The sequence below is a fragment of the Ostrinia nubilalis genome, chromosome 26 (assembly GCF_963855985.1).
Source record: "Ostrinia nubilalis chromosome 26, ilOstNubi1.1, whole genome shotgun sequence".
NCBI classification, from domain to species: Eukaryota; Metazoa; Arthropoda; class Insecta; order Lepidoptera; family Crambidae; genus Ostrinia; species Ostrinia nubilalis.
In genome coordinates, this window is record NC_087113.1 from 4,632,713 (window position 1) to 4,645,323 (window position 12,611).

Consider the following 12,611-nt stretch of genomic DNA (forward strand, 5'->3'; position numbering starts at 1 on the left):
CGCTCAGGATTGAAAACTAAGGTAAGCTTACTGACCGGCGGCAAAGTACCATGTGGTGTAACAATAATATCTTTCCGTGAGGCTACAACGAAACTTAGTTCAGTTATTTTCGTTTGATTCTTCTCTTGATAAGGTAGCCCTGTCGTTTCTATATCGAAGAACACGTAACTCTCAATCTTAGCCATTGCTGAGCCTGCACAGGAAATATTAGTCATTGATATAATTAACTACATTCATTATTAAAATTAGTAATAATGACTTAGATAGACGTTCTAGCTAAAAAAAGCCCACAGACCGGCCGGCACAGTACTTACTTTACGTCTGTAATAATTTTCACTGAGTTCTCGAGTACGACTTCACAATATTTATCTTTTATTAAGCTTTGGGCATATTCTAATCTGATTATCTTATTACGTAGGTATGTCCAATTCTTTAAAAATCCTCAAAATCTTTGAATTTAACAAAATTAACATCTGTGATTAACATTCCCTTGACATTTTGCTTTTGTGTGACGTGACACTGACAGTGACAGTATTGAGAGTGACAAATCATTTTTTTAAGGATTTATATACGGCACTGATTATACCCTTTTAAGCCAAACCAGGCTTTTTAATCTGTATAAAAAGGGCTGTCTTGTGGTATAGCCTGACCAGGAACATAAAAACCCTCGCCATGTTGCGGAAAATTAATGGTACTAATTTCTTTTAATGGCAACAGTAACTGAAAACTTCATTGAAATGTCACCTTGCATGTCAGTCTATTGCTGTCAAAGTGTAAACAAACTTTATTATAAATGTGTGCAATTGATTTTCTGAATTAAATTGCTAAAAACTTTTTATATTCGTGAAAGAAAAGTGGTTCACAATGTGTTAAAGTATTTGTCGAAGAGAAATACTAAGGGTTCGGACAATATTTTCATTGAATAATGTTTCCGACAAAGGTTGTCAAATTGACTGACATGTTTATCGCATAGTACAGTCAACTATGAAAATTAGCTGTGGTTTGTTTCAACTACATAATTTAAAGTTTTTTGTCACTTTGTAAGTGTTGAGTTTTATGGAATTGGGAAAGAAGTACCGAGTTTGAAGCGTTCATGAGCAGACATTGTAGTTGAATATTCAAGTTCAGAATTTGATTATTGATGAATAATAATAAAATCCTACTTGCTCGATTGATGGTTTCATTTAATTTATTTAAACCAGTTTACCTATAATATAATATTTTTTTGTTAATTTATGAAAATATTAAATTAGCCTATAATCCTGAATCCTGATACATAAAGTTAGCCTATTAATTTAATACAGGTACGACTGTACCCAGTGTTGCCCTATCAAATGCAATTGACGCGCCTCTATGCCAGGGTTTTTATGTTCCTGGTCAGGCTATATTACGACATTGCCATCAGTGAAAGTGTATTTTTATGGATTTTAACACATATTTGGATGTAGCCACCTTAGATGGTCCATTCTCCTGATTTCTATTTCCGTTTTAGTATACTTTCCCAATGATTTGATGCTACTGGATGCATAAACCGTGTGTGTCATGCCCAAAAAAAGTTAGTTTATTGATTTTTCGCTGGAGAGAAGACTAAAATTATCTAGTAGATTTTTTAAAGTTATTGCTTAATTCGAGTTAACACTAACGATGGTACCGGGGCATGTAAGTTTCACTATGCTAATAACTGTTGTCTCTTATCTCTTTCTATTCCTTCTTTCTCTTTTCAAAAAAAATCTAAGGTTGTCTGTAAAAAAATACGCGATTCTCAAAGATCTTTGTATTTTTTAACCATAATGATCAGATCAAACATCAACTTTCTCTTTCAAAATATTACTATAAGTTTTAAGCACATTATTTTATTATTTTATCGATCCAAATTAATTTCAATAAGGAAATAAATGTTGGTACGGTAATTGACGACATTTTTATCGATATCGACAATAAAATATGAGTTTGTCGTCTTTGCCGCGCAGCACAGATTAGAGAGGTCTACTGTGGGTCTTAAAACCAACTAAAATGTTGTTGATTATCGGGACTATTCTCACCTCGTTCCCATCGCAACTCCTGTGTAGTCCAATATCTACAGCTTGACCGCAAATAAAAACCCGACCAGTGAAGGTCAAGTTAGTCCTGGGGGAAAGTTAAACTTTCATTGGACCCGCGACGAAGACGAATTTAATCCGAAGAACATAGGAGGAGTTCAAAGTTAAGGTTCCTTCTAAGGATTGTTTTGCTGCCTACATTTTTTAAGACGTGAAAGAGTCCTAGTATAGCCTGACCAGGAACATAAAAACCCTCGCCATGTTGCGGAAAACTAATGGTACTAATTTCTTTTAATGGCAACAGTAACTGAAAACTTCATTGACATGTCACCTTGCATGTCAGTCTATTGCTGTCAAAGTGTAAACAAACTTTATTTTAAATGTGCGCAATTGATTTTGTGAATTAAATTGCTAAAATCTTTTTATAGTCGTGAAAGAAAATTTGTCGAAGAAAAATACTAAGGGTTCGGACAATATTTTCATTGAATACTCAATTGAATAATGTTTCCGACAAAGGTTGTCAAATTGACTGACATGTTTATCGTATAGTACAGTCCACTATGAAAATGAGCTGTGGTTATTTCAACTACCTATTTTAAAGTTTTTTGTCACTTCGTAAGTGTTGAATTTTATGGAATTGGGAAAGAAGTACCGAGTTTGAAGCGTTCATGAGCAGACATTGCAGTTGAATATTCAAGTTCTGAATTTGATTATTGATGAATAATAAAATAAGTCCTACTAGCTAGATTGAGGGTTTCATTTAATTTATTTAAACCAGGTTACCTATAATAATATTTTTTCGTTAATTTATGAAAATATTAAATTAGCCCGTAATCCTGAATCCCGATACATAAAGTTAGCCTATTAATTTAACACAGGTACGACTGTACTCAGTGTTGCACTATCAAATGCAATTGACGCGCCTCTATGCCAGGGTTTTTATGTTCCTGGTCAGGCTATAAACTACCTATACATTACTAGGCTACCGTTACCATCTTAAAAGTTCATACGTTAATCTTTCCTGATTATTAGGTGTTTCGCACGGATTCAACACGGACCATTTGCGGTTAATGCGCAAATGTCCATTTCATAAAAGTGTTTATAATATGCGTGGAATAGGTACGCCTACGCACCTGGGACAGTAAATTGTCTTGTATGAAAAGACACGGAAGTCACGCATGCGGGGCAATCCGCGTCCGTGATTACCTAAATCCGCAAGAAATTAAAAACAAAACACCCATCTCAAGTTCACGATTTAGCGCATGCGTCCAACCAATTACTTAAATTGGTGCGGTGCGAACCCCGACAGACGATTGTATTGATCGACGAAGGTAAATGAAACCTATGCACATGCACATCGAACTGCCTCAATCTATACGAGTATTACCTTTTGGTCAATTAACTTTTAATGACCTAGCCTCGGGATTGCTCGGGACACTAACTTAGGTTTCCGATAGGTTTTTATTATTAGCCATCAAGATAGTCAAAGACCAAAGCTATGATTAAGCGTAATAAGCCAGCCTTTCTCAAAGTTAGTGACGATAACGCGCGCGCCCCCTTGTGGGCAGTTGTGGGTGCTGGGTGCCTTAAGGGGCGTTATACAACTACCCCTTATTATCAATTTAGTTCATAATTCCTTTCAGTTTCAAATGAGATATTAATTTTTTACTCAAAGAACAGTAAAATAAAAATAGTAAAATTGGGCTACAACTCCTAGAGGGTTGAGATATCGTGTCAGTTCCCTATCAGATTGTAGAGGGTGTGTAACTGTTTTTGCCAACGTCTATTGAATCGTAGACTTTACTTTTTTTAAGTGGAGGCTGCTGGCTGCAGTACTCGAATGTTGGTGCCCTTGACGAATCAAAAGCCAATAAAGCGAGGCACCCATTAAAACCTCCACGTGTTCCCTTAGGCCATTAATTGGTGGGAGCGTTATTAGCTTTATAAAACCCATTGTTTTAATTTCAGCTTGCCATGAGCGAATTGGTGCAGGAATTAAATAATATTTTCGCTGATGACAACATCGGCAAATTTCACATCCGGGATCTTCCCTCAAAACGCAGGTTTGGTAGAAGAGTAGTGGCGCTTGACTTTACAAAACTTTCCAAAGCTGTGGACGCCATGAGAAAATTGGACAGACTTGTATTTAAGGATGGCGCTATACTCCAAGCTAGAATTACACCTATATTAAAAAATAATAAAAACATAAAAGAAAGTGATCAAGAGGAACTTGCTAGATACGCAAATATTGTGAGAGAACTAATTAGAAACGAAACAATGAATGCACCAGCTAAAATTAAAAATGAATCAACTTCAAATGAATCTACTAAAAATAAACCGACTGGAAACGACGAAGAGCTTAAAGATTTGGATGTAAGTTCCACATTTTAAGCTTTTTTTAAAAATTAACTACTACCTACTTATTTTTCATTCGTATTTTTACCCGACTACGGCAAAGCAAAAGGAGGGTTATTCCATTGCAATGAAATAAAATGTCTTAAATTTTTTCAGGCAAAAATAGATTTTTATAAAAAACAAACACTCTTGTATAAAGCTAAAAGAAAGTATCTACAAGAACAAGCGAAATATAATAAGGAATTTAAAAATACGAAGGTATGATTTTTATTATTAGCTAAATATTATTATGCCCATCTGTCTATAGGTAGGTAAGTACTTAATTTATGCAAAAAATTTTGGATACCTATCAGAATTTATCCTAGAGTAATAACTAATGAATATTTTTTAATTTGAAACAGGTACAGCCATCTACATCTGGGAAGTCCAATAATTCATCTGACAAAGGTACTACTAGAGCTACTCAACGAAAGCGTATCAGAAAAATATCCTCGTCACCATCCTCTTCCTCATCCGCGTCATCGTCATCATCATCATCACCATCACCCGATTCTGACAGGATCGCCAAGAACTCCTCAAGGTCAGGGGACCAACCTAAAAGCAGGAGTCAAATTACCGCAAAAGATCATTCTGCGCAAAACAGATCAAGACGCAGGTCTAAGACTCCTGAAACTCGTGGCAGGCCTTGTAACCGAAGTCCATCAGGGTCAGGAAGACCTTCGAAAGGAAGAATATCGGGATCTCGAAACCGTACCAAATGCCGTGAAATGAAGTCAACAACAATGCATAAATCAATTTCACCGGATTCTCGGACTAAGCGTCGCAAAGTACGCTCAAGATCAGATCAGAGTAGCTCAGCCTCATCCTCACGGGTACCAAAACCGCGGCGCAGAAGTCGCACAATCTCACCGTTTAATAGAAGGTTGACCAAACTGGATAATCCCAGATCAAGATCTTATATCTATTTCTATAACCATCAGTCACCACCTTGTGTTGAAAGAGCACCACCTCTTCAAGAAAATTCACACTCTACGCATCAAAGAAGCACCACAATGCCACGTTCTCGGATGGAATGGAGTCTCGACCTAAATATATTGCGCGCCCTATCGAAGAAAGACCAAGCGATTTTGGCGGTGCTGATCCAAATGAAGTCACTATTGGAAACAGGAAGAAATTCCATATCAAATAAAGATAAATATACCTTATTGTATCTTGCAAGGGAAGTTGTTTATACTAGATTCCAGAAATTGTATGAGAGTGGTATGACTGTCGTTGACCGTCTCAGGCGTTATCGGGAATTATACACAGAGGATGAAGATGCTTCGTTGCTTCACAGCTTAGCTGCTAGATGCATGACAATGTGTCTTCTTAGCCACGGGACATACTCTCTAATCTGTGGTCTTAACAAGGGTCCAAGAACTGCAGGTTAGTTCACCAAGAGCAACGACAAAGGGTGTCTTTTTCGATTTTTTTCTTTTTGATCTGGAAATATAGCAATATTTTATAAATCCAGTACCTAGTAATTTACATTATAATACCGGCAATAGAAGTATTTTATATGCTTTCTCGTTACAGCTACGTTGCATTTACGTAATCTCTGACGATGAAGGGCTCTCTGATGCGGATACAGCTGTGGTAAGTATAGTATAATAACTGCAATTTTGACCTCAAAGAGACCAAACTATTTATTATTATTCATAACTAATTTTTTTGTTATAGCCCAGTCCGAATACTTGTCAGGTGGAAGACAATGAAAACCTTGAACCAGAACCTCAAACAAGTGAGGTAATAAAAGCCGAAAACGAAAATTTATCAGAAACTGAGAAGAACATTAACAATTTTTTGAAGGCTACTGTTCAAAATGATGGTGTTAAGGAAACAGGTAATCAACAATGTAACAATCCTTCATTTGATACGAATCTCGTTCAGGCAATCACGCAAGATATTATAGCAGTAACGGATGATATTTTCAAACGATTAAATGATAGAATACAACATAAAAGTCATAAAACCTTAAAGAAAACCATTACAAAGAAACAAAAAGAAAAAACTACTTTTAGAACTCATAGTAGTTCCAAACGAATTGCCGCCTCGAATCCAAAAGTATATGAATGGAAAAAACGTAAAGAAATCACTAATAAGGTTCAAACAAAAGAGGTAGAAAACAGAAAGACTCAAATTCCTAGTTCTGCGAAAAAAGTACCGGCGAAGAACCCTAGATTTATATTGCCCATCCTAATAGTAATGAAAAGGTACAAAAACTTAATAAAACGGGAATACAGTGAAGTTCAATATATTTCACATGTCACCCGGTTGGTCCTGGCAAAGCGGTTCCAAGAACTGTTGAAAGACAAAAGTTACTACCTTAAAGGTAGCCAAATAGCAAAAATCTATGCGAAACGTTACGCCAACGAAAACTACAAAATCTTTTTAGATGAGATTGCTAGGGACATTAATGATGGGAAATATTTGCACGAAATATCCACCCATGGTAAGTCATCGCTTGCGAACTTAAGTCATATCGGAGATATTCCTAGTTTTGTGGTAGGTTGACCAGCCGGGGACTGTAACGTACTAATTAAACCTCATTAATCGAAAAAGTAACTTTTAGCCAAACTTCGCAAAAGAAAATTCGCGAGTTTTTTAACACCATCAACTTTTTTTTCCAGTCGTGCTCAAAGCCATCCGAGAATCAAAACAAGCCGACCAGAATCAAGAAAACCAAAATGAATCAGTCGATAAAACACCACTAGAATTCCAGGAACCAAATGACCAAGAGCCAGTCACACAAAAAACAATAAAACAAGAAATATCAGTCGATGAAGCACCAATTAATCCAGAATTACAGAAACCAAACGACGAAGATCCAGTCATACAAAAAGCAATCAAACAAAAAATATAATTATCCGACTAAGAACCGAAGATTGATTGGCTAAATTGGCTTATGGAAACGGAAATTAGGTTTTACCACAAGTTGCCAAACTTTACCAGACTTTGGATTTAGCTAAGGCATTATTCCTAAAAAAAATAAGGTCATCTAAAAAAATATTGAACAAAATATATTAATGCATAATTATTATCGATGTTTGAAGAATGCACGATTGTAACGTAACTATTCATGAAGCGAATCCCAGCCCGGTAGACGTTAAGAAATAAGTAACTACTTATGTTTTCTAAATTTTTTGTTCTATTTTTTGCCTTTGGGCTGTGCTTGGAGACTTTCTGATTCATATTAAATTAAATATGAATTGTCTGATTCATTTTTATGAATCAGAGTAGTAGGAGGATAATACTCGTTTGTTGTAGGTACCTATTATAAAATCTAGATCTTTTAATTACAATTTGCCCGGAATTCAATTTGTATTTTGTAATAAAATATCAGGGTAAAATGTGGGGTAAACGTGTCAGTGGACAAACATTTATTTCTTTTTCGTTTAATAAAAAACATTTTTAAAATTACGAATTACCTACCTACTAATAACTTTTCTATAAGTAGTACTACTATTGGAATTTAAAAAATTAACATTTTCACAATTTTCAGGGTCGTCCAAAATTTTTTTTTTAATTATCTAACATCTCACTAATAAAATATGCGAATAAAATGTACGGAATCTAGCACCCGAGTATACATACTCACACTTGAAATATTTACTAACTATTTTAAGTACCTATAAAATTATAATATTAAGTTTTCAATTTATATATCAACGATCTGCTCAAACCCGGCACCTTTGGGTACGCAGATGACACGACAGTGACAGCCAATTATATATCAAACGCAAAAGCCAACAGGCGTGAGGTCGAGTCTTGTCGTGAGTCCTTAATTGAACGCTTAAATTTGGCCCTTCAGGATGTCTCTGATTGGGGCGATGCCAACCTGGTCCAATTTAACGCGTCAAAAACACAGGCGTGTCTGTTCTCCGCAAAACGAAGTCCATTTCTTATGGCTCCAACATTCCGAGGTGTGCCTGTCAAAATCACCGAGCGACTGCAACTCTTGGGCATTGAAATGTCCAGCAAGCTGAACTTTGGCGAGTACATCGAATCCATAGCGAAAACTGCTGCCAAAAAACTTGGTATCCTCTCGAGGGCAAGGCAGTACTTCTCCAAGAAGCAAAGGCTGCAGCTTTATAAAGCACAGATCCGACCTTGCATGGAATACTGCTGCCACCTCTGGGACGGCTCTGCCAAGAAACATTTGGCTACTTTGGATTCGGTGGAAAGGCGTGCCAGAAGACTTATCGACAGCCCTACCCTTGTTGAAGCGGCGCTCCAGGAACTTGACCATCGCCGTAAGGTAGCATCCCTATCGGTTTTCTACAGGCTACACTTCGGAGAATGTGCGAAAGAATTACACGAATTAATTCCACCAGCCCCCTTCCATCATCGGGGAACCAGACGCAGGTTAGCGTACCATCCCTATATTGTTGACATTCCACCAGCTCGCACTAAGCGTTTCGATGACTCTTTTATAATGCGAACAGCTAGGGACTGGAATTCGTTGCCTGCTGCTGTCTTTCCCGAAAACTATAATCCGGGCCTCTTCAAGGCGAGAGTGAATAAGCACTTACAGGGCAGATATGTACCATCCTAGACTGCATCCCACTTAACATCAGGTGCGATTGTGGTCAAATACTTGCCTTGTTATGCATAAAAAAAAAAAAAAAAAAAAAAAAAAAAAAAATGTAAACGCTTTGTAGTAGATTTGATGTGTAGAATAATGCTGATTTTTTACTTTTAAAGTAAATTTTAGTCTCAAACTGACTCTTATTCGTGCGGTCGACACGGCTCAAAAATATTGTGATTATTGGCGCATAATGCCTAATATCGGAAATAAAGTCTTAGGGCCTCTTTCACAATCTCCGAGTAAAGTAAATATTATTTACTTCCTACCCTACAAAGTGATAAGTATTTTATCGTCAACGTCTTCCCAGTGTCTTGTTTCGTTGTTACTCGTGCTGTTTTAATCTTTGCTCGTGACTTTAAGCAACGTGTAGCCTAGGTACTTGTACTTGTTTGACAATTTACTCAGAGATGGTGAACGAGGCCCATAATGTAACATCATCCTAGAAATTCTGATAAAAATTATATTAATAAGTAAATGTGATAAATGTAAGTAGGTAGTATTCTAGTAGTGGCAATGTCTAGAATAATATTTTATGATTCTGTACCCTATCCACGTAAAAGTACCACTATTTGCCACACACCAACACTTGATCAACATTTAAATACTAACGGAAATTAAGAATACGGCAACCATAGATGGTAGAGACGTGTCAATCAAAGTTGGCTGCTATCTATTGCATTAGCAATTTGGCACATAGTGGACATATAGATGACCCACGCTGAACTGTCCCGCCAAACTCAATGACAGGGGGGCGCTACCATCGTTCAACTTTATGGTTTCCAACATGGCAAAAATCGGAACCAGCGATTCGGTATTGACGGTGGCGCCCCGCTGTCAATGTCATCGATAGGACAGTTCAGTATTTTGGAACTATACAATGGGACATTTGAAAAAAAAAACTGTCTGTATGGTATAGATGACCCACGCTGAACTGTCCCACCAAACTCAATGACAGGGGGGCGCTACCATCGTTCAACTATATGGTTTCCAATAGAGATGGGTTATACTAGGTAAATTTGATACTAGGTGCACCTATTCCAAGTATTTATTAATACGTGATCCAAATACCTGTTCCACTTAGTACGTAGTAATTTACCATACTTGACGGGACTAGTGCGGACTAATCCACGTATTATGACTTTAAAATACAATTTTCTTTGAAAAGATCCACTCGTAGTATTAATAATGCAATTTGAAATTGAATAATAATGTTTTTGCTGGTTGTTGATTGATTGATATCCTCCCTTCATAAGTTCATACTTCAACAGGCTTAGGACTGTCAACTTAAAAGTTGGCGTATTTAAAAGATATCAATTTCATAAAAATATTTACATAATTTTTTCTATTTTTTATTTATGCAATTATCACGGACGCGTGACAACAAACCAAAACAAACCTGTCGGAAGAATAAAAACTGGTTTTTTACCGGCTAGTCAACAAGGAGTGAGCTGGATGAGAGAGAACAAAAATTAAAATATTCAAAACCTTACCTGTGTACAAATAGAGTTTAAATTACGTAATACATCAAACACCTATTCCTATCTCACACCTGCCTGCGCTCAAATTTGTTTGTCAGACAGAGACGGAGTGAATCTCTACGTTCGCACATAAGCTTAGCGAGAAATACGCGGTGCGCGTAATACACGACTACGGATTATGCAATAATAACCTCTATTACTTTGATGGTAGGGTCGGAAATCGTGTAATTTAAAAAATACTTAGCGAGAAATACGCGGTGTGCGTAATACACGACTACGGATTATGCAATAATAACCTCTATTACTTTGATGGTAGGGTCGGAAATCGTGTAATTTAAAAAATACTAGGTGGATCAAGTATTTTAAAAATTGGAATAGGTGCCACTTAGTACTGTAAAATACCTAGTGTGTGGATCTGTTCTAGTAAATACGTCTCATCTCTAGTTTCCAACATGGTAAAAATCTGAACCAGCGATCCGGTATTGACGGTGTCGCCCCACTGTCAATGTCATCGACAGGACAGTCCAGTATTTTGGAACTATAATGCTTTCACATTGTTAAATTTTTTTTAATAAAAAAAAGTCCTAAAACGTGATAATGAATGTAGTTTTTCTATGCATAGGTAACAAAAAAAGATGCTTAAATGGTCAACTAGTGGTACTTTCACCCTAATACTAGTAATCTTTTAGAAATAAGCTATGTGTCTATTATTCGGGTTGGTTTTATTGCAACCACCATGACTATTTTGTGATGACTATCTGAGTATCATACATAGGTACCTAAGTACCTTAATACCCATCACTTCCGGTCTAAGGTACTTACTACTAACTTCTTGCTCTCTGTGGTAGGTACCAGTACGTTATGGCCTCATGTTTTTTTATTTGCTTTGCTTTGTATTGTTTTTATATTTTATACTTATTCTTTATATTCTTAGGTAGGTACCTACTTTATCTAAAACAACAACTCAAACAAAGTTAAAGTTAATCGTTGGTAGCCGGCCTTAAGTGGCGCTATAAATACAGGGTGAGCTGGTTTGTGGCTGCGCTGTCAAGTTTTTTTCTCTTTATAACTCTATCTATAATTAAGTTCTAATAAATTATTTTAAAAAAATACATACCTAATTTTACGTAGGTACCTACCTCCTACCTACCTAGGTACTCAGTACTCACTCAATGTTGTTTTCGAAAAGTATTTTTCAAGTTTTTCTTGCATTTTTTTAAATTAGACAGATTTTTATGTACCTACTTATAAGCATATTTACCTAGATATACTTACTTATTCTGTGGATATACCTACTTTTTACATTGTATTGTTTTAATAATAAATGTATTGAACAAGTTTTATGTTTATTACCCTCTTTTCTGCTAAGAGTAGGCGCACACCGCGGCACCGTTGATTTTTAGTTGGCCGATAGTTGTGCCCGATTTTAAATTGTATGAAGAATCGGCCAAATCGAATCGGCGTAGTGTGCGCACTCCCATACTGATCAACTGCCCGACTAAACTATTGGCCGACGAAAAATCAATGGTGTGCGCCTACTCTAAATGAAAAGCGATGGTCTAGCTAGTGTAAGCTTAGGATGTAAGTTAATTAATTTATATCTAACTTAATTAATAAACTTAATCATTCATTAAAGTTTTGGGTCATTTAAACTTGGCTTAATACTTTTTCCGAAAGAATCAAATCGGAATTTCTTGGGGGGAATGTGAAGCGTCATGTTAGCAGTTTTATTTTCTAAAATTCGCGTTTATACGACTATTAATGTGTAACAATAGTGGATTATTGACCATTAAGTGTTCGTGAACGTGCATGAGTGTGGGCAAATGAAACAAAACAGTGCAGCATGATTCTTCGGATTCTCTCAAGTAGTCAATTTACGAAGTCTCAGTAAAGCACCACAACTTTACTGAGACTCAAAGGGTGCGAGGGGTATCATCTATCTATCACCTTTCATTACCTATCATTTATTTAACCCAAGTCCCATCCCACTTGGTCCCATTTTGTAACTCGTCTCACTCGATAGTTGAAAATGGCACAAATTAAGTCGGCCTCAACGTGTATTATTGCCAACATAAAAAAAAAGAAGAAATAAAATGTCAATTTATGCTCTTT

At 36.4% G+C, this 12,611-nt stretch overlaps 1 protein-coding gene across 1 annotated transcript; it reads left to right on the forward strand.

Moving 5' to 3' along the window:
* Window positions 1–3,947: 3,947 nt before the first annotated feature.
* On the forward strand, window positions 3,948–7,322 carry LOC135084548 (uncharacterized). Its single transcript, XM_063979313.1, has 6 exons — window positions 3,948–4,412; window positions 4,551–4,652; window positions 4,796–5,819; window positions 5,970–6,029; window positions 6,114–6,276; window positions 7,064–7,322. Exons 1-4 carry the CDS (start codon window positions 4,014–4,016, stop codon window positions 5,993–5,995), a joined length of 1,551 nt encoding a protein of 516 aa, XP_063835383.1. The 5' UTR covers window positions 3,948–4,013; the 3' UTR covers window positions 5,996–6,029; window positions 6,114–6,276; window positions 7,064–7,322.
* The last annotated feature ends 5,289 nt before the right edge of the window (window positions 7,323–12,611 follow it).

Coding starts and splice junctions, on each gene's coding strand:
- LOC135084548 (XM_063979313.1), top strand. CDS start 4,014: ATGAGCGAATTGGTGCAGGAATTAAATAATATTTTCGCTGATGACAAC. Junction 4,413..4,550: donor AAGAGCTTAAAGATTTGGAT/GTAAGTTCCACA, acceptor AAATTTTTTCAG/GCAAAAATAGATTTTTATAA. Junction 4,653..4,795: donor AGGAATTTAAAAATACGAAG/GTATGATTTTTA, acceptor AATTTGAAACAG/GTACAGCCATCTACATCTGG.